General features: G+C 45.4%; 1 protein-coding gene across 1 annotated transcript; it reads left to right on the top strand.

Annotated features, from left to right (window-relative positions):
- The first annotated feature begins 11,000 nt into the window (after window positions 1–11,000).
- LOC119403120 (trypsin alpha-3) lies at window positions 11,001–20,809 on the top strand. Its single transcript, XM_037670067.2, has 5 exons — window positions 11,001–11,218; window positions 12,225–12,325; window positions 14,662–14,924; window positions 15,941–16,080; window positions 20,594–20,809. The coding sequence occupies exons 1-5, from the start codon at window positions 11,186–11,188 to the stop codon at window positions 20,786–20,788; spliced, it is 732 nt and encodes a 243-aa protein (XP_037525995.2). The 5' UTR covers window positions 11,001–11,185; the 3' UTR covers window positions 20,789–20,809.
- The last annotated feature ends 1,523 nt before the right edge of the window (window positions 20,810–22,332 follow it).

Genomic DNA, 22,332 nt, shown 5'->3' on the forward strand with positions numbered 1-22,332 from the left:
TCTCATTCTAGGGCCCACGGCTCTACTTCGAAGAACTCTGTCGAGAGACACAGTCGCGAACTATAGCAGAGACCAGGTGAGTCTCCGTTTTGTTTACCCACTTTACAGGGCGAGAAAGAGATTTTGACTTAAACTTTATTTCCTTGGACAAGCTGCTTACGCCCGGAGGTGGGCGACCACCTCAGTTCAAGCATCTGTGAGCTTGAGCTGATTACCTAGCTCTGTTCGCCTGCTGAAGCTGGTCATCGCGACTTCGTCTTGTCAGATGTGTTTCCCGTTTTTCCTCTGTTGGTGACTGGATATGCGTTGTTTTGGGGGATTCTAGTTAGATTTCCTCACCACGTGGTCTGGAAATCAATATGTTGATGGAATCCTGACGCGAAACTCCCTTCAGAAATGCCTCACATATGAGATATGGGACAGGCCGGCTTTACTTCCTCCCCTCCTCCCCCTCACCCTCTTCTCTTGCGGGACTAAGTTTCGTCACTGCGGCCCCCTAGCAGAGGTGATTTGAGGCCCCTGTTCTAGAAGGTAATGGTAGCTTCTTGGGACCCTTTCGAGGGCGAGACTTCAATCCTTAAACAAGCTACAACGCAACTTACGTACTCTTAAAAAAGTCAGTTTCACCGCAAGGGCGAAGCAATGAATGCGATAGCAACAAATTGTAGTGTTACACGAAGTGACGCTGGCAGCTAACTGTTTTGCATCCGATCTCGCGTAACTACAAAACGATGGTGTAAGAGGATACGGCCGCTCCAGGGAGAGATGCTCCCCGCAAAGGCACTTCGCGTTGAGAGCGTAGCACGTAGGGATATACGAGCCGCCCGCTGTGATGGCTTTCGAGATAGCCCGCGCGCCAGCGATCGCCACCGCGCCCTTAGATTCAAAGTTCAGTTGCTCCTCGCGCGACGTGACTCCCCCCCCCCCCCCCCCCACTCGCGTCTTCGCATCTTTCAAGGCTCGTTAAAGACGGGCGAGGCATTTCCGGTCTACTTCGACGGCAGGCCTTCCGAGCAGGGGGATCTTATCAATTTCGACTTCAGACCGGAAGGACATGACGGCTACGGCAAAAACCCGTCGAGACTGTCCATATAATTGCTATCACAATAAAACGAACACGGAAGACAGGGACAGCCTGGACAAACACTCTATTATAAAGAATCCTAATGCTCACGAACCGAAACAAATTCGCAAAGGGTTGTGATTCCTCACAAACCTTTGCGAATTAGTATCGGTTCGACGCTGTAGGAGGGTTTTCTGATCCCCCACAGGGCCCCCTCGAGCGGTCCGACTCACTGATCTGACTCCCTGGGATAGCATCAGAGTTGTACGTAACGCGTTACAAGTAATCAATTACTAGTAATCAGTTACATTTTCTTGTATTTTTGTAATATAATCGATTGCTTTTCGAAAGTATAATGTTCTAATTCAACTAGATTTCCTTGTGATTGATTACCGGTAATTATTTACATTATTTTTTTCGAAAGTCAAGTTGTAACCAGTTTTCTGCGGCAGTTCTCGTCCCGAAAAGTATGCGATCGCTCGGGAGGGACCGCCGTACTGTCAGACGGTGGGTCCCTACAGAGCGGTCGCATACCGGTGTGCCATGATACCTTTCTTCCCCTTTTCCTTGGCCTTACCTGCCACACTTTACTCGAACGCCAGCAACAGCGAAGCGAGACGCTTCACAAAGGACATGAAAACTAGCATCGAAGCACTGCGCAACTACGAGCTGACGCGCAAGGTGTTCCTACGTTATAACACCGCCCTTCCCTCCAGCACATGCATTGAGAGAGTGCTTAGTGTAGCAGCTGACCTTTTAGCGAGAAAACGTGGAAGAATCAGCGACGACAAAAACTTTGAAAAAAAAAAAGAAACTCCTGTTGAAAGTTAACGACGTATCACATCACAACAACCAGAGTATCACATCAACCCCAGTAAACCTCCCAGCCTTCACGCAAGCCTCCAGCCTTCTCTCTACTATGCAAGTCACACTTGTGCGTTGTAGTTTGAGTAAACTTGTGTTACTGTGTTACGGCAATAAAATTTTGAAGGAACGTAACGCAAAAGTTCGGTTACATCTCTGTCATTGCTCGGTTACTTTTCTGGAGCTGGAATGTACCACTGTAATCAATTACGTTTTAAAAGAAGTAGCTGTAATTCTAATCGGTTACTTATTTTTTCTAACGTGTACAAGTCTGGGTGGCACGAACCCCTAGGGTTAGGAATTATTACCTGCTCGGTCAGAATTTAGAACACGCTTGAAAAAAGTCGAGACCATTCCACTCGGTGAAGCTGGGTGGCCAGCGGAGTTGGAAAGCACAGAATCTCCTTCTGGAGTTGTCTAACGAATGCCTAAGCGTAGAGTTTTATTGTAAACTCCTGTCTTCGCAAGAATGCTGTTTTCGGGTGGCGTCGACATTGCGTCTTCTTTCTAGCGTTCGTCAGCGTCCTTAGCAGCCCCTTAAAGAGCCCACGGCGAAACGCACTTTTGGCAACAAGTATTCGCACAGCCAGATGATCATCGCACTCAGAAGAGTCAAGAATTGTGCGCACCCAGCGCGCACATTCAAATATACTTGATGCGAAGCTTTACTAAAGAAGCGGTTATGCCGTACAACTTCGCGTGACGCGTAATACTGTCTCATGTTTCACTTAATGAGCGCACAAATGAACAAGTGAAAGCGCTGTGTCCGCGTCGCTTTTCGTCCTTGTTCATTCGTGCGCTCAATAAGAGAAACATGAATTACCAACATGCCCAAGCATACGCTCTTTCAATTAATACTGTCGTTATTGTCGTCCTATGCTAATCTGTACTTCGTGTAATGTTTGTTTTTAAATACACTATCCGGTTGATTACTGGTCCGGTTGGCACACTGCATTGCTAAACAAAGATCGTCAAAAACATAGAAACGCACTGGTGTTGGTGCTCAAGTCAGTCTCTGACTGTGTGTTTGCTTCTTAGACATAGCTTTAGACAACCCAGTACGGTAAAAATAAAAGCATCCAGACGGTCTTTCCGAAGACGCTTCTGAAGAGATCGGTGAAACTCACTGACAATAAGTGACTGACTGAAAGAAGGGACACAGAAAATGAACATGACAGCACAAAGGCAGTCCAGCATTGTCCTGTCGCCTTCTCTTTCTGTGTCCGTTGTTTTCTTTGCTGGTTTTCATCTTCAATAAAGTACCAACTAGCTCAACTCTCGACATTGTCGACAATGAGCATAGGCGTGCGCAGGGTTCCCCATCAAGGGGGGGAGGGGCGAAGGTTGATCGCAGCGCCTCCCCCCTACTAAGTCAATGTACGAGGCAGAGTTCGCCCCCCCCCCCTTTTTAGGTGACTAGAGGGGTCAATGTATGGGGCAGATTTTGCGCCTCTCCCCCTCTTAGGTAACTAGGGGGGGCGCCCCCCCCCGTGCCCCCCCCCCCCGTGCGCACGCCTATGACAATGAGTGATTGCTTGTATAACCTACGCCCAGTGTCTCTGTGTCTCAAGATATCAAGGACGTCTTTAGTGGAGGTCTTGGTATGATTTTGATCACAACAGTTCTTTAGCTTTTACCCAAAGCATGATACGCCGATTGTCCACGCAATCCACCAACGAGTCCACAGCACCGGGAAATAGAAAACGACGATATCATGTTGCACAGCGGACCCGATGTCTAAGTGCGCCATTGTCCCTGAGACACCGGGGTCGGGCAGGATTTGTTCGTTAACAAAGTAAAAGAAAGAAAGCTAAGTTGCCTTTCTCGCACTCAAAAGCTGCCTAAAATTAGCTTACGCACGCTGGACGTTGGATCATACGCTGATCCGGGGGTTGCGTAACAGGTTCCTATACGTGCTCCGCGAACGCGACAGAAGTCACGGCGGCATGTAATGTGACTCAACGCTATGGTGCGTAACACGGATTAGCTGTCCTCTAACCCTCTTTGCCAGACGTATTTATATGATGGTTACAGCTGCGGCATACGCTACACAAGAGTAGTCCGACAAAAAAGAAGGAAAAAGGCTTGCCCATTATTCGTCCGGGTAAAGCTGTCAAGTATAAAAGGGCGGCGTCTGGGGAAAGCCGCTGTATTGCCTAGTTAGCTGCCTTCAAGCATCATATCGTTAACGCGTCAGAGCCGCGAGATTCGAGAAAGAAAGTCAGCCGTTAAACCAGGAAGGAAAAAAAAGGCAGCGTAGTATCGGAAGTGGTAGACGAGAAGGCGACATGAAGGCCTTCCTTTCTTACGCGCATCCCGACAGCCTCCAGGCACAAAGGAAACGCCAAACGAAGTCACCACTGAGGAAACGACATGACAGGTCAACGCACCAGGCCAGCTGCGGCGAAGTCAATGGTTGGAAGAATAGCCAGTACTACACACTTGGTCTGCGAACGGATCCGTTCCTGTGCTGCCTTGGTGGCCATATTGCTGAGCGTATCTGTGAGTATTCAAAACGGCTCTACTTTTATGCGTGTATATATTGCTTAGCTGGATGAATGTCGTTATAGGGAACGTTATCGAATTGGTTCTCGGAATCTTTCAATAACAGTTGCACGAGTGTCCCACCTAGAGCGATACATTGTAGCAAGTGCTGTCCCTCGCATCAATGCTTCCTTGAATGGCAATCGTGGTCGAGCAGACTGTAGACTCCTTGTACAGATTGATGTCGTGGATACACGAAACAAGACCGGCTTTAACTTCTTTTTTTGTTTGTGATGCATTCATATCAGGAAGAAATAAATCGAGTGTCGATTTGTAACAGTAAGCAATAGCCAACTTATTACCTGAGTGGCATTCGTGCTTTACAGCCCCGCAGTATAGAAAGGGAGAAACAGCGGTAAAACATTCAGAAACCACTTCTAACGTTATTCTTAATTTCTCAGAAAACAATCTTCCCATATTTGTTACAAGACTGCCTATGATCAATATGAACGTGTGCACATACGAAACACTCGCTTTTTGCGATTGAGCTCAAGTGTCCAAAAATTTTCCTTGTGTTCCAGACTCTTACTGCGGGAGATTTTGAAAACGAAAAACGTGAGTGGATCTTCTCCAAGCCGAGCAAGCAGTGAAATCTAATTCCACACAAAATTTGAATCAACTTTCGCTTTTTGTTTTCTGTTCCTCTGACAACACAAAATACTTCGTTTCATAGCATCACATCTAAAATAGCATCGTGACATCATTTAGAAAAATGTAGAGCGTTCGCGTTCGAGGAAAAGCTCTTACGATAAAGGTCCAACATTTGCAAAACTTCTAGTTCATAACTTACTTTTGCCATTAGTCTTCAGTATTCGCTAATGCGATGTCTATCACAAGTATAGGTTACAATTTCACCTAGTGGGTGGTTCTAACACAACGAGCTTTTTTTATATATATAAATAGGGGTTGTGACCTATTTCTGAGAGCAGATGTCAGAACATTGCAATGTCGAAAAATATTGGTGAAGGCGTGCTAGTGAGTGGCAAACAACTGTTGAACACGTAAATATTTGTATATCCGGTCCTATGTTATGTTCTCAAGTTGCAAGCCGAGACTACGTGAGAGGAAGCAGATAATGGCCACAGATTCACAAAACTTTTTTTAGTCCAGTGTTTGCGCGTTGCCAGATTTGCCAGGAATGTCTCTATTGTATTCCCTTCAGTTTCTCAATGCCAGAATTGAGTATTCTTTCTAGTTTTTCGTGTTTTCGTGTGTTTTTTCAATACTAATAACATGTTGATGAAATAGCCGGCTCTAACGTAGCCTACCTTCCTATGTCTTTCATACATAATTTTTTTTTTTAATCTGCAGAAACTCTGCAGAGGACGTGAAAAAGGTTCACGCAGAGAGAAGTAGTAGCATCAAGCGCCATACAAGACGTCTTTTAGTAAAGAAATGCACGCCTTCTTTGTAATCTTATATAAGAGTTCGCGTGTATTGCTTTAGCCGCGCGCTTCCACGATCTAGTCGTATGAAAGCGGAGATTAAACGCTCGAGTTTCTCTATGAGCACTTTTCTACGCATTTCACCCCGCCTAAAGCGCCTGCGTAGGATTGCGCTTCATACCATTTTCTTTTGAAGGAACCGTGTTGGGCATTCGGCTCCGCGTTTTCCCGTGTCAGCAATGACAACGGAATTCAAGAAAACTACTTATTCATTCCACTATGCATGCAGTGCTTGTAGCGTTAGTTCCTTCATATCCAGATTAGTCCTCAACAGCAGAAGAGTAGCGCCACGAAAAAATCCGCTCTCATTGTCTACGTCAGAATCTCAAGATAACTAGATTTAGTGGGCTGTGCAATGTGTTCGTCTCTGAAAACGTGGTGTTCTTTCGTCGTTTCCTGCATCTGCTGTAATGTTGGATGTGTGCATGATTCAATCGAGATGTGTATCCTCTCAAGCTGTCGTAAGTTGATGCTTTTCCACTTGCTACGCATACACGGACACGTCCTATGCTATAGTGGCTTAGCTGACAGAAGAGAACTAGGAGTGGGGTTCCTTATTCATAAAGATTTAGCTGGCAATATAGAGGAATACCATAGCATTAATGAGAGGGTGATATGTATCGTAATTAAGTTTAATAAGAGGTACAAGATGAAGGTGGTACAGGCCTACGCGCCTACATCCGGCCATGATGATCAAATGGTTGAACGCTTCTACGAAGACGTAGAATCAGCAATGAGTAAGGTAAAGACACAGTATACTGTACTGATGGGCGACTTTAATGCAAAGGTAGGCAAGAAGCAGGCTGGTGATCATGCAGTTGGAGAATATGGCATCGGCTCTAGAAACGCCAGAGGGGAGTTACTAGTAGAGTTTGCAGAACGCTATAATTTACGCATCTTGAATACCTTCTACAGAAAACGGGCTACTCGTAAGTGGACGTGGAGGAGTCCTAATGGCGAAACTAAAAATGAAATAGACTTCATAATGTGCGGCCACCCGGGCATTGTACAGGATGTGCAAGTAGTTAACAAGATCCGATGCAGTGACCATAGAATGGTAAGATCTAGAATTCAACTTGACGTGAAGAAGGAACGGCAGAAACTGATACGCAAGAAGCCGATTAATGAACTAGCTCTGAGAGGGAAAGTTCGGGAATTCAGAGTTTCACTTCAGAATAGGTACGCGGCTTTAACCGAGGAAACCGACCTTAGCGTTGACGCAATAAATGATAATCTGACTAGTATCATCAAGCAGCGTGCAGTGGAAGTCGGGGGTACAGTCGTTAGACAGCACACTGGTAAGCTATCCCAAGAGACGAAAAACCTCATTAAGAAACGTCAAGCTATGAAAGCCTCAAATGCAACAGACAAAATAGAGCTGGCGGAGCTTTCGAAGTTAATCAATAGGCGTAAAGTAGCTGACATAAGAAAGTATAATATGGAGAGAATTGAGCATGCACTAAAGAACGGAAGAAGCCTCAAAGCTATGAAGACAAAACTGTGCATAGGCAGAAATCAGATGTATGCATTAAGGGACAAGGAAGGCAAGGTCACAAACAATATGGGTAGAATAGTTGAGGTAGCGGAATAGTTCTACAGAGATCTGTACAGCAGCCGAGGCATTCAGGATGATAACGTAAGAAGTAATAGCGCGGAGGAATCTGACATCCCACCAGTATTGACAGGAGAAGTAAAGAAAGCCCTAAAGGGAATGCAAAGAGGCAAAGCAGCTGGTGAGGATCAGGTAACATCAGACCTGTTGAAAGACGGTGGAGAGATTATGTTAGAGAAACTGGCCATCCTGTATACGAAGTGCCTCTCGACGGGGAGGATACCAGAATCTTGGAAGAATGCCAACATCATCTTGATCCATAAGAAAGGGGACGTCAAGGGCCTGAAAAATTACAGGCCCATAAGCTTACTGTCCGTTGTCTACAAGCTATTTACAAAATTAATTGCTAACAGAATTAACACGACATTAGAGTTCAATCAACCAAGGGACCAGGCAGGATTTCGTACAGGATTCTCAACAATAGACCATATTCATACTATCAATCAGGTGATAGAGAAATGCGCGGAATACAACCAACCCCTATACATAGCCTTCATAGATTACGAGAAGGCATTTGATTCGGTGGAGACATCAACAGTCTTGCAGGCACTGCGGAATCAAGGCATCGACGAAGCCTATATAAACATAATGGAGGAAATCTACAGCGGATCCACAGCCACTATAGTCCTGCATAAAGAAAGCAACAGAATCCCAATAAAGGGCGTACGGCAGGGAGACACGATCTCTCCAATGTTATTCACCGCGTGTTTACAGGAGGTTTTCAGGGCCCTAGATTGGGAAGAGTTAGGGATAAGAGTTAATGGAGAGTATCTCAGTAACCTACGATTCGCTGATGACATTGCATTGATGAGTAACGCGGGAGACGAATTGCAGCTCATGATTACTGAACTGGATACGGAAAGTAGAAGAGTAGGTCTGAAAATTAATATGCATAAAACTAAACTAATGTGGAACAATCTTGGCAGAGAACAGCGCTTTGCGATAGGTGGCGAGACACTGGAAGTTGTAAAGGAGTACGTCTACTTAGGACAGGTGGTAACCGCGGAGCCTAACCATGAGAGTGAAATAACTAGAAGAATAAGGATGGGTTGGGGCTCATTCGGCAAGCATTATCAAATCATGGATGGTAATCTACCACTATCCCTCAAGAGGAAGGTATATAACAGCTGCATCTTACCGGTACTTACCTACGGAGCAGAAACCTGGAGACTTACAAAGAGGGTTCAACTTAAATTGAGGACGACGCAGCGAGCGATGGAAAGGAAAATGATAGGTGTAACCTTAAGAGACAGGAAGAGAGCAGAGTGGGTCAGGGAACAAACGGGGGTTAAGGACATCATAGTTGAAATCAAGAAGAAGAAATGGATATGGACCGGGCACGTAGCACGTCGGCAGGATAACCGGTGGTCATTAAGGGTAACTGACTGGATTCCAAGAGATGGCAAACGCGTGAGGGGGAGACAGAAAATTAGGTGGGTAGATGAGATTAAGAAGTTTGCAGGTATAACGTGGCAGCAGAAAGCACAGGACCGGTTGATTGGCGGAACATGGGAGAGGCCTTTGCCCTGCAGTGGGCGTAGACAGGCTGATGATGATGATGATGATGATGATGACGCATACACGAGCTCACTTTCCTAAAACCACGGGGGCCTCTCGTTGTCGTTTTTGTTGTTGGGGGTGTGTTGGCATTTGTTGTTTGTGTGTTTATTTTTTTTATTGGTGGCGGTTGCTTGTGTCCTTGTTTGCACACATTCATTGCGTATCTCCTTTTGTTGCTGTTCTTGGTGGCGGCGCCGACGTCTTCTCGAAACTGAATTCATTCAACCGAGGCAGACATCTCTGTCACACAGTCAAGTAGAATGCTTAGAATAACAGAGAGCTGAGCTAGTTGGTAGGAGGGCTTAACTTCACTAAAGAATTGCCTCAGGATGGCGGAATACAATTTTTAGACATTTCCTTAGCGTTTCAGAAGAACCACGTATGCTGGCAATGTTCTCCTAGATCTTCTAAACCACTGTTAAACTTCTTGTCGAAACATTCTAAGATTGTAAAAAACAGCACAGTCATGTCATGCCTTAAGTCTTCTATCACTAAGTAGCGTGAGCACAAAATCAGTGCCAGCTTTAACGCACAGGTTACGTGTCTTTTAGGTGTAGGTTGTCATCGAGCGGCAGTGGCCACTGTCGCTGAATGCCTAAAGAAGTCCGTTTTGTTAACTCCGAGCATGGTTGCAGAAAGCAATAAGAAAATGCGTGTCGTCGTTATTCCTTACATTCATTGCGTATCTCACAGGCTAGAAAAGTGGGGGGTGTTTTCAGTGTTTTCACGGCGGCCAATACGCTAGGTATGCGCCGCAGTACAGAGATAGAATGAGCGAGTGATAGACAAGAAGAGGAGTGACATTTATTTCGTGAAGCATACCAATAAACTTACTCATTGCCGTACGTGTGTGGTGTATAAGATTCCGTTTAGCCGCGGCTGCTGCTACCTTGGGCAAACTGGTCGCTGTGTTAACCAGAGATTGATGGAACGTAAGAGATCGCTAACCGGAGGCTCACCGTCTAATCTATCTTTACATTGTCGAGAGTGTAAGTGGACGCCAAAAATCTATGAATGCGTTTTTGTACCGGTACAGGAATCAAGAAACGCGTTTGATGGTTGAGGCCTGACATATCGTAAATAGTGGTAGCGCATGCGTGAGCTAACTGTCAATTAACCGGCATAAAGAAGAAATCAAGTGTCTGAACAGTTATCTCTCACTTAGACCACCACGCGTGCCCGATTGATAGGTTCGCATATTGTATGGGCATGAGCATATAAGTTTTCGTGCCTTCTTTCTTTTCCGCCGTTGCGCGCCTATTCAGTTGTTAGTCGGCGCGTGTTGTGTCTTGACTTCTCTCTTGTGTCCTTGTTTGCACAACCTGTCTATTTAACAAGTAGAATGCACTTTGCACACGTTGGTTAGTGAGGCGGGAGCCGCCTAGAACTCGTGAAACCGCTAAAAGACGTGACGTGAATCAAAACATAAGATAAACGCTTTAATTTCTTTCTCGATCTTTAGTTTTGCATTTTTAAAAGTTATGGATACGTAACAACTGGCCCGATAACCGTGCGCACAAAGTGCCCTGACAATCCAATCAAATTCTGCCTTAACCCCTGAACTGCGCAACGCACAGCATGGTAATATGCGACATAACTTCAAGTGTAGGAGTGTTTTACGTTATTTTTCCTTATCATTCCTGCGGTCAGCCTTTCGTTTCCTTTTGTGTCGACTTGTTTCATTTCTTCATAGTTCGTAACAGAATTATTTGAGAAGAAAAAACGCACCAGCACAGCTTGAAACCCTTAAAACTCTGGACCATTAGGTACATTCAAAAGAGGTTATGACATTCATCAGCAACCTAAGAATGAAAGAACCATATGTACAGTTACACACGCACTAATCGGTTACGAAAATACACTGTGTTGTACTATGCCGCCACGAGGGTTGTGTAGCCGACCTAGCAAAATAACTAACGATGACGGGGGCGCATCTCCTATCAAGGAAACCAGAACATGCCTTATCGCAATTTTGCTGAAACTGACATTCTGTGTAGTGCCTTTCTCTTAGTCTTGTAGACATCTTGATGAAGACCAGTTCGAACTGCGGACTTTATAGAATGCGGTGTCTTCTTCGAGACCAGGGTGATCAACGGAATGCGCGCCAGTCAGGGGATGTTCCCCTGGATGGTGAGTACACGACAACATGCCTCTTCCTCAACTCCCTAACTAGTATTAATAATCGCAATAACATTTTAGGACGTTAACCTCAGACTGAGAAGACTTCTCAAGCAGGAACTATAGACTGTCCCTCTTGGTCATGCCTGTCTTTGTCGCTGAGCATAGTTCAAACGCCGTTCTAGCACAAAATTCCACACATATAAAAATTGAGCTGCTTGTTCTTGATTCTCATTGATTGGATGTGTGACCCACGAGAAGCTTCAGACAAGATGCTTGACGTACTTGTACCAATACCAAGCATGCATAGCCTTTATTTTTCGTGAACTAATAACACTCAAGGATTGTGTATGTGCCCCAGCATCGGCAATCAGATATCCGTACTGGTTCACGCTCACCGATGTTGTGTCTTGCGCATGCAGTCCTTGTGAAAAAGCAAAACTAAATGTCAGGACCAGATCGAGACTGTACGGCGTCTTGGAAGTCACGCTTATGTTCCCCCTACAATGTTTCGAACAACCATACAATAAACGAAAACGTGAAAAAGAACAGAAACAGAGCTCGTGGAGTACTTAACATCTCTCTTCTTGCCGAATCATTAGGAAAACGAAAGCAGTGCCACATGTCCATGTCTGTATGTCTATAGACTTCTGTGGCTAACATAGAACGTTTACACGCCAGCGGTAATACACAATAATGCCGTTCAGCCCCGATGATAAGCACGAAAATATTGCCGAAGATAGCTATGTCCATAGGAACCTTGTGATAGAGGTTTTCAGAAGCCAAAATAAGCGTCACCACGGAAAAAGTTTCTAAGATATAGACAAGACGTATGAATCATGGTATCTTTATATGCTGCTACTACTACTCATAATAATAATAATAATAATAATAATAATAATAATAATAATAATAATAATAATAATAATAATAATAATAATAATAATAATAATAATAATAATAATAGGAGTAGTAGTAGTAGTAGTAGTAATAATAATGAGATACAATCGTTCTACAGGTGCGGCTTTTGGTTTACCTCAATGGATCGTCTCCTGCAACGTGCGGAGGCGCCGTCATCACGCGCTGGCACATCCTAACTGCCGGCCACTGCGTCGTCAGGTAATCTACGCGCTATATCCCTTACAAAAATGGGTGTAGGCAGGCTATAGACCGTCTAAACCCATTTTTAGACAGTCTATAGACTGTATACATACATTTTTGTACGGGATGACACAATATGAGGAATACAGTGCACACCAAGCGGAGCAATTTTGACATTGCATTTATTTATGTAGGAGCTGCCGGTATTTAAACGCTCCTCCTGAACTTGTAATTTTGTAATGTTACGCTAATCACTGTAATGACAGTCGTAGGGTTTTCTCAAACATGGCAATTACTCTCTGCACACGCGTAATCCTTCATATTTGTTGCATCAGTAACGAGATATGTCGGAAATTATCAATTTACTAAGTTACACAGCCGTTCGATTTACAAACCAGAAACTTTATTAGGAAAGTCCACGTAGTCCCAAACCAGTCACAAACCAGAAACTTTATTAGGAAAGTCCACGCTGTCCCATGCTGTCCGAAGCAAATATTTAGGAGAGAAAGATATATATGTTCCATAGCATGGCATAAAGACGAGAATTCATAATTGGCTCTTATCCTCTAGAATATGTCAGTGTATACGTTTAATATTGCAGTCACTCACAGGGAACGTTGGTCATGTGAAGGAAACTGTGGGAGGCTGAAAATGCGTTTTCGCAGATGCGGCAGGTATGACAAAGTTATATGACCGGCAGTTTACCACTAGCTTTGAAAAGTGCATCATAATTAACTTCTGCTGGTACTAATATGTGCGCCAGAAACTTAGAATTTGTCGACCCACTATCACACCTTTGGCTAATGACTACTGGCGACCATGACTTAACTGACCTAGGAGTTGCCCTAATAAGCCAGATTCAAGAGTCAATCGGTGTCCGAGTTTTGACGAACCTGAGTCAAAGTGAGTCATGTTTTACAGAATCTTCACGAGTCTGAATGATTTCCGAGTGAGTGTGCGTTTACACTAATTTCACCGAGTGCATTTTCATGAGCTTGCGAAAGTACGTGTGAGTCAGATTAGCCCGGATCTCCGCACACTCGAGTCCGCGGAAGTCAGATTGAGTCGGATCTCCGCAAGCTTCACTGCGAGTGAACTCTAAACTTACACAGCGTGTCCCACCTAACGACAGGAAACCTCACTTGCCCTTGAAGCAACACAATTCTTGCGTATTAATCAAGTGGGTGATTAGAAATGGAGATTTAGAGAGATAAACAAGCAACTGCTTGGCCAGATTTAGTTGTAACGGCCTACACAGTAATAATAATTCTTGGGGTTTTGCGTCCCAAAGCCACGATATGATAAGAGACGCCGTAGAGGAATGCTCCGTAAATTTCGACCACCTGGGGTTCTTTACCGTGTACCTATATTCCATCTCACCACTACCATTCAGCAACACCAAGGCTACGAGCTGTAAGGAAGCCACACGCTTGCGCAGCAAAACATAGTTCCAGATATAATTACCTTACAATTGGCAGAGAAGACATTCGCGCTTGTTTGGCACGTGTCACATCACATATATGCGGGATACGTTTATTCTTCATCGTATTTAGATCGTGTGCCTTTAATTGCTGTAACAGTAACCGCGGGTAACTGTGGTTACAAATCAACATCGCAGTGCCCATGCAGACGTGACTGCCTACTTCGATCCGAACTTGAGCTTGCTATTCGCCCACTGCGAAAGCAGCAACAAATAAATGGTGAAATGAGCCATCGCTTTGTGCCATCTCAGGCTGAGGACAAAGCATAAAGTATTTTGTCGTTATTTGCGAGATCAGTTCCTGTTTAGCCACGCCTCCTGAGCCTAACGCGCCGAGATATTGATAATGGTTCTTGTAATTAGTGCAATATAGTCACGAATATATTGCTGTCGAAACGTTAGCACAATAATCTAAAGCAAATACAAGCGTCAGTTTGTAACTGATGGGTCGCACAGCGCACGATGACGACTTCATAAATTCGAAGCGGAGGGCACCTCCGCGATGGATGCAGCTTTTTTTTTTCAGCGATGCCGTCTGTTCGCTTTACTCGCCCTAGGCGTGCGAGCAGACGCCAGGGAGACGCTGAGCAGATGACGCGACGTGGATTAATACAATGGGAGGGGCTAACCGTACTTCCTATTGGCTAAGGGGCCCTGCCTTCACTGTGCTGAAGGGAACTTCTGAGATGAAGTATAAATATAAGCACACGGGCCTCTAGCATTTTGCCGCCATCGAAATGCGGCCGCCGCGGCTGGGATCCGATCCCGCGACCTTCGAGCAGCCTAAACATTGTAAGCCAATGAGTTATGCTCATTTTGTCGACCTGCGCACACAATGTCCACAAGTAATAGTGAGAACGTTACTGTCATGCAGAAACCAGCAGTTGATACCGAGGATAGAAGGCATATACGGCGCAGTCGACACGACATCGAAGTACGCGACTCGAACACAGATCGCCGCAGTGGCCGTGCATCCTCGCTTCTCGGAGGATGAGTACCACGACGACATCGCCATTCTAAAGGTGCCCCAGGCTTTCAACTTCGGCCCCTATATCAAGCCTGTCTGCCTCGACTTCGAGCTGGGTGACCTGACCGGCAAGGCGGTCACCGTGGCTGGCTGGGGAGTCCAGAAAAGCAGTGAGTGCAGTACCTCCAGACATGGAGGACGGAAAGAACCCTATTTGGATGCAAATTAAGAAGTCCGGAGAAGCCCCACCCACATAACTAAAGTGCGGCAGCCGATCGCCTACGCGACTAAAGAAATAGTCCCGCTCATGCGCATGGCAATCTCCTCCAAAGGCGGGGCGCTTGCCGTCCTGCTATCACGACGTTAGTCTGGAGTGCGCGTGCGTTGGCGCAGGCTTGTGTACGTGCGCCTTTGAGGAGGAAATGCCGCAGACTTCTAAGGTTGTATCCGACTATAAGAGGGAGCGTCGCGTGACAATCTTGAAGCCTAGTGATCAAACATTTATGGGAGAAATAGGCCTTGGTCACATGACAGGCAAGCGATACTATTGGTCAGCTAGCTTTGGTTGCGTCTGCTGCGGTCGCTGCGGAGGCCTAATCCTACCCTCGGGAGGGGTGCCATCAAAGGAGGTTGGCTTCCGAGGCTAGCCGAATCACGTGACGCTCCCCCCTAGTTTTTTTTTTTCCCCTCCGCCATGCTTCCAGCATTGGACACGTTTTGTTTTAAGTGCCGTACTTGGGCGTTAGCTACGTACGCGCCAAAGTGATTACACTTAACTGGCTCGCTTACTGCCCATCAATAAATCTATGAATCGACATATATACGTGCGCGCTTTGCGTAATCAGTTTCGATTGCGCCCTTGACATTCGATGAAGAATACCTCCAACTACGTGCAACTTCCGTCATTTGTAAAAAATAGGTATGCCATAAATTGGTACGCACTACAACTTTCTACTGTGAACACCTGCCCTCAATATTTAATAAGTTAATTAACGAGTTTTTGTTAATTAGTAGTAACAGTGTCGTTTTAACTGCGGCAAAGTTTTTCCGCCTCGACGTGGAGTGCATGTGCGAAAACGACAAGAGCCTTAGTGTCAGGATTTTTATTAAAAATCTGTATTGTCTAAAAAAACACCCTATATATCGTCCCTGTACTGACACTCTCTCTCGCTCTGCCATGCAACAGGCCGGGGTCCGTCGGATAAGCTGCGCTACACGAAGCTGCAAGTTCTGCAGCAGTCCGAGTGTGAGCAGAAGCTGCAGTCGTACAAGTTCAACAAGTCCAGCATGATGTGCGCCTACGCAGAGGACACAGACGCCTGCCAGGTAAGTAACAGAAAAATAATGGAGCAGCTTAACCGACTTAACGCCGCCGCGAAGGTTGGTTAAACATCGGAGCGGATGGTGTCAAATTGTTAGGCATGTTTTGCATCGGTGCAGACGAGACCATACACATTTTCTTCTTGCTCTCCCAAAGAAATGTCTTCCTCAAAGCCTTCCTCATTTTCTCTGTTTCTTTCTTTGTTTCTTTCTCCCTTTCTTTCTCTCTTACTTTATTTCTCTAGGTCATTCTCTCTCTCTTTCTAATTCTTTTTCTTTCTTTTTCTATCTCTCTATTTTTTTGTCTTTTTCTCTTTCTTTCTCTCCCCGTGGCACAAACACTTTTGCCCGCGGACTTCATTTTCAGTGGACCAGTGGTGAGTAATGGGGTTTATACTATTTCTGTGACGCATACCCGCTAGGAGCTGCGAACGCTCCCCGGAGAATAACCTCGATCTTAAATAGCTCCGCTGTTAAAGTACAGGACCGGTATACGTCCCCACCCTTGCAGCCGTGTAACAAACCTTCCCAAGGAGGTCACTTTACGAGCGAACTATGAGGCATTAAAGTAGAACCTCGTTGTAACGATGTAGCATCGGTAAAATAAGTTATTTCGTTGTATATGAAATTCGATGTAACAGTAGAAATAAAATTCGGATATAGCAAATCGGTAGTCTGGCTCGTGCAACAATCCTACATAAAGAAACGCATTATTGCAGGCTCCAAAGGCAGCGTAAACGAAGTAATCCTTACATCTCTCCTAGTGACATTTCAGACTAAGTAGACCGGAACATGAGAAGGTGAAACTACAACAGAACAAAGTTCGCTTTACAAAATTTCCGAAAATTTTTAGACTACATTATAAAATAAATTTTTTTATGTCTCGACCACACATAACAAAAACGTGTATTTAGGAGGTTAATATGGCTCCAGCTAAGTTTAAGAGAGCCCGACGTTTCGGGACCGATTCGGCCTCTTCCTCATGGGGTGACTGGTTTGGTCATGGAATCGTCTCCCCGACTTGTTTCCTTTCCCTCACGTTTCGGAGGCCGTGAACGTAAACCGAGGGCATTGTTCCTAGGCACCGGTTCACATTTGCCGGTGTGTTTTGAATGGGCCACGACTCGAGCAAGAGCCTCCTTCCCAGACTCCTTTCTGTTTCCAGAACAGAAGCGCCGCGAAGTCGATCTTATGGTCGTGCTTCTCACAATGCTCTGCAAGAGCGCTGCGTTGCATTTCCATCTTCCTGACGTCGTTCTTATGTTGGCGTATTCTTTCTGGGAAGCACTTGCTCTCGCCTATGTAGCTAGCTGGGCATTGCGAACACGGCACCCTGTACACTTGGCTGGAGCCCTGTAACTTGGCTGGAGCCATATTAACCTTCTAAATATTCCACCCAGCCAGACAGATTTCTGTCAAAACGTTTACATTTAACAAAAATGCAGTACTGAATTGTCTTTCAGTATTTCTTTTGCTCTTTATACCAACTTTCGAGTCTTGAGCCTCGCGAGAACCAAATATTCCTTCGTTACAGCCGATACCGCGGCGGCTCTCAGGTTTCCGGTTTGGTTATAAAAAGAATAAATTTCACCGAAATAAAGCGTAACCAACAAAAGTTCACATTTAGTTCGCTGTGACCAATAATTAACCATATCAGTGTTCGTTAAAACAAGATTCAACTGTGTGTCCTTCTGAGTAGATATAAATAGCCCCCTCCATCCTTCCCTCTCTCGCTGTCCTTTACTCCCCCCTCCCCCTTATCTACTGACGGTCACCGTTCATGCGTCAGCTACTCGGGCTAGACATTTGCACAGTGGCCATCAGAAGTTTTCCGTTTCTTTCTCTCCTTTTGTAAATATTTCTCGAATAAGCTGCGTAATATTACTACTTCTCAGAAAGGCAGAAGTTCCGGAGAAGATGGAAACCTGCAGAGTTGAAAAAATGTCGTTCTAGGGTAGCGATTAGTGTAGCTCTAAATCCTGCGCTAAATGCAGCTGCAGTTCTGTGAAACCTGAGGAAGTGCGTGGCGCGGGCACCCAGCGATTCCCGTTCGTAGAGTTCCTACTTCTCCGTTTACCAAATCGACCATGATGCCAATGTTTGCGATATGCATGTAAGGTTTCCCCGGCACGAGTAGAATCTTCTTAATGAGATTCGCAAACTTGGAGTGCGACAAGCGCGCTGCATTTTGCTGCCCTTTATCGACTTTCCGCCTGTTGCGGCAGTTAAGATACGTGTCGTCTACAGCGAGTTCTATCAGGTTGTTTCCCCCTTTAGATGTAGCGCCGGAGAAGAGCCGGTGGAGGAGCAATCGCTTGCTTAGCGAGGCGGTGGCGCCCTCTGTTGCGCGGCGCCGGAGTCAGCCGCATGTTTCCGAAACGTTTTTAGCAATTTTAAGTTAATTATTGTGATTTCTTCTGGAATATTTCTGTTAATTGTGTTACGGTTGAACCCCTTAATAACGAAAGCCCTCAAGAACGAAATTATCGCGGCAACGAAGAAATCTGGCGTCCCCGGCGAGTGTCCATAGAGTTCAATGCATTTGCCCCCTCTCGACAGCGAAGAGATTTTAAGAAGCACTCCCGCAATAACAAAAGTTTTAGGTACAGATCCACAACATATTTTTTTTCAACCCATCAGCTACTTGGGAACTCAGAAATTCGAAAATTGTAGCACCGCTCATTCGACAAGACGGGCACGTGCGTTTCCTCCACTTTACATTTGGTCGGACGATGATGATAGCAACAAGACCAACAAGAGAAAAAAAATCGCTTCACCGGGGATTTCGTTATTGAGGGGTTCGACTGTATTTTAGGCCTCTTTCGTTTATTTTAACTCGGTTTTGAGCATTGCTAGCCTTGTTTTAGGCCTGTATTGACCACTTGATTTTGAACGTGATCATGCCACATGATATCTATAGAAGGACGACAAGCCGCGCCCCTAAAGTTCTACGAACTTAAAGGGACTGTCTACCGTCCTTCATCGCTTTTCTATTTTGTACCGCAATAGAAAGCATACAGCCCGAAGTGTCCTACCCTGCAGCGATTTTCTCTGGAAAGTGAGTAGAAATTTTTAAAACAGAATTTTTCAATCTGCGTTCGGTCTTCTTCCATTGGCGTGAAACATGCCCACAACACTGGTTGGTGGACGCGATGGCGATTGTAGTGCCGGTAAAAATTAAAACCGAAAGCACATGTGATTTCTGTAGAATTACATTATTTTCGCCGAACACTAATGTAATGAATGTAACAGTCGTTTTTTAGCGCGCTCGGTTAAATGAAACCTTATTATACGATTACAGAACACTTCTTTTGCTGTGATCGCAGTCTATGCGTTTTTTTAGCACTGCTGCTGCAATCCAAGCCAAGTTGATTCATCAAAAGGAGACTATAAGTGCACGCCTCCACAGCGCAGCACATGTGAGACATCCTAACAGCAATACACCGGCACGGTACGACCAGCGCGCAGGGCCACATGGCGTAGCGCATGAGTTGCAGCAGACGAAATCGAAGGCGGCGCCGCAAGCAGCACCACCGGGCGCCTTTTTAGACGCGTGAGGGAAAAAAAGGCAAAAAATTACTCTCTGACGCAACTGAAAGCTGCCTCAAGTGCGTAAAAAACAATTTTAAGTTATACCTGTTTGTTTTTAAGCAAAATAATTCTACTTGCGAGGATTTCTTGTTCTACCAGTAGATTGAACCACATCGCCGTTGGGTGAAGCTAGCGGTCATTCTTTCATGATTTCCAACATTAAATTAAAAATATAATTCCTTTTTTATGGGACAAAAGCACGCTCGTTGCCGCCGATGTGACGAACGATCTTCTCACTTTCACCACAATCAGAAAAATTTTTCCGAGCGGTAGACAGTCCCTTTAAAATCCTTGAACAGGGAGGACTGCCTTGGAAAAGACAAGAATGCTTGTCGAAATGTTGGTTCCAGCGACATCGCTTGTTAAAGGATACTTCACCAAGGATATACTTCCTTGGCAAGAATGAGAACGTCTCCCGAGGGGCGCAATCTGCCTATCACTAATTTTGGGAGTGGTATCTTCAGAGCAGAAAAATAAGGATAAAAGACAGCAAGGAAGGTCGGCCAAGGCTCGGCACGGTTGACTACCCAGCACTGGGAAAGGGGAACAAAATTAGAGAGAAGATAAATGCTATTATTGTTACCGTCTACGTCGTGAAAGTCCCGTGCTTAATGCCACACGCGGTGATATCACTGCTCCTATTATCCACCAGACTCATCATAAGCTTAACATGTCTCCATTTCATCACCGAACTAATGCTTATAAATGCAGTTTTTTTGTCCACACTACAGAAACATGGGATGCTTTACCCCGCCACGTCAGATCTTTATCAGTTGCGGAATTTGTTCTGTACGGTATTAACAACCGATTTTCATCTTCAGTACATTTTGTGTTGTTTTGAAATGTTTGTGCTTGCTACCTCCTCTCCCGCGATAGCCCTTCAAGGCTGCAGTATGCTGAAATAAAATTAATAACATTATGTGCGCAGGGGGATTCTGGTTCGGCCGTGATGTTCCGCAAAGGACCACGCTACATCCAAGTGGGAATCGTGTCCCACGGTGTCGGCTGCGCACAGGGCATGCCGGGAATCTACGTGCCAGTCAGCGTCTACAAGGAGTGGATACTACAGACCATCGCCGACGAGAGCGCCTTCAAGCCCATCATTGGCCAGAATATGGTTTAGATGAAACCGCGCGTGAATAGGCGAGGCGCCTTTGTAACATTTTTTTTTTCCTTTTGTTACTATTTCAGAGGCCTAATAAATGCATCAGTCATATTGTTACTATACTATAGTGCTGCTACTACTACTCCTCATTGATTAGTGATATGCCCCGTCTATAGTCGGGTACAACTTTAAAAGTATCCGCCTCAATGTTAGATGCACACAAGTCTGCACAAATGGGCGCGCACTACAGACTGACGTCATCAGCCAGTGACCACGGCGAGTATATGAGCGGGACTGTTTCTTTAGTCGCGGAAGCGATCGGCTGCCGCGTTGCGGTCATCTGGGCGAGGCATCTCTGGACTTCTTAAGTTGTATCCAACAATGGCTAGGTCATAAAAGATATTTGGTCACTTAAGGTCAGTCGTTCTTGTGAAATTTGCGCAAGCATGTCTTTGGAACTTCAAAGTAGGATACAAAATTGTGGTAATGAAGCGACAATGAAGTTCACAAAATCCTCGACTGCACTTAATTGTTACACGCGTTTATTTTAGAGGAGCAGTGTATAAACGTTGTGTTTAGGGGACAAATACATGAGAGAAAAATACATTCTCAAAGGTTATAGGCTTGCGATTTATGATCATAATGGTCCCAAAAGCTAATTCATCAAAATGCGACGAAACATTGACAAATCGAAATATCGAGGATTTCCAAAGGCTCTAGCCTTGTGATATTGGCTCAATATGGTCAATAAATTGATCACAAATGCGACGAAACTTCGAAAGACCTAAAAATAAAAGATTTCCAAGGGCTATAGGCTTTCCATTTTGGCTCAATATGACCACAGAATCGATTTCATCAAAATGCGACGAAACTTCAAAGAATCGAAAAATCGAGAATTTGCAATTCCAATTTTGGCTTGCCAGTTTGGCTCAATATGGTCACAAAATTCATTTCATCAAAATACTACGAAACTTCGAAAAAAAATTACACCATCTCCTGCTAAAGGGGACCATGAGGCGATGCGAAGCCGGAGCACTTGCACGATCGCGTTCCGTTGGCGTTCGTTGGGCATGCTACCGACCTCGGGCATGCTACCGAACTCGCGTCGTGGAACGCGAAGAGGAACACTACGCGCGTCGTGTCTTCCCTCTAGCCTGGCCGTTAACACTCACAGAGCGAGCGGGGAACGCGGTCTACAGGCGCGCGAGAGGGAGGCAGCGTGGGAGGGGAGAGAGAGGGGGAGGGGACGCGCATGCGCTGGCGCTCACGGCGGCGCTGCGCAGGAGAGAATTTCGGCATGTCGAGCCCGCATTTCAGAGGAGTCAACCGAAGCAAGCACTGAGCTGAACGCGCGCAGCGCTCTACCACTTGAAGGAGAGGAGACTAGAGGAGGAGAGTAGCGCATGCGCCGCGAGAGCAGAAGCAAGAACGCAGGAGAAGCGCAAGCAGGTGCTGGGAGATAAGTGGAGAGAGTAACGCGCAGCTGTTGATGGCTATAGGCTGGCAATTATAGCTCAATATATGGTCACAAAATCGAATTCATCAAAATGCGACGGAGCTTC

The sequence above is a fragment of the Rhipicephalus sanguineus genome, chromosome 8 (genome assembly GCF_013339695.2).
Source record: "Rhipicephalus sanguineus isolate Rsan-2018 chromosome 8, BIME_Rsan_1.4, whole genome shotgun sequence".
Taxonomy (NCBI): Eukaryota; Metazoa; Arthropoda; class Arachnida; order Ixodida; family Ixodidae; genus Rhipicephalus; species Rhipicephalus sanguineus.

What these genes read in the sequence shown, in the direction of transcription:
- LOC119403120 (XM_037670067.2), top strand. Translation starts at nt 11,186, where the DNA reads ATGCGCGCCAGTCAGGGGATGTTCCCCTGGATG. An exon ending in AGGGGATGTTCCCCTGGATG is followed by an intron (nt 11,219 to 12,224) that starts GTGAGTACACGA and finishes ATCGTTCTACAG; the next exon opens with GTGCGGCTTTTGGTTTACCT. An exon ending in GCCGGCCACTGCGTCGTCAG is followed by an intron (nt 12,326 to 14,661) that starts GTAATCTACGCG and finishes ACTGTCATGCAG; the next exon opens with AAACCAGCAGTTGATACCGA.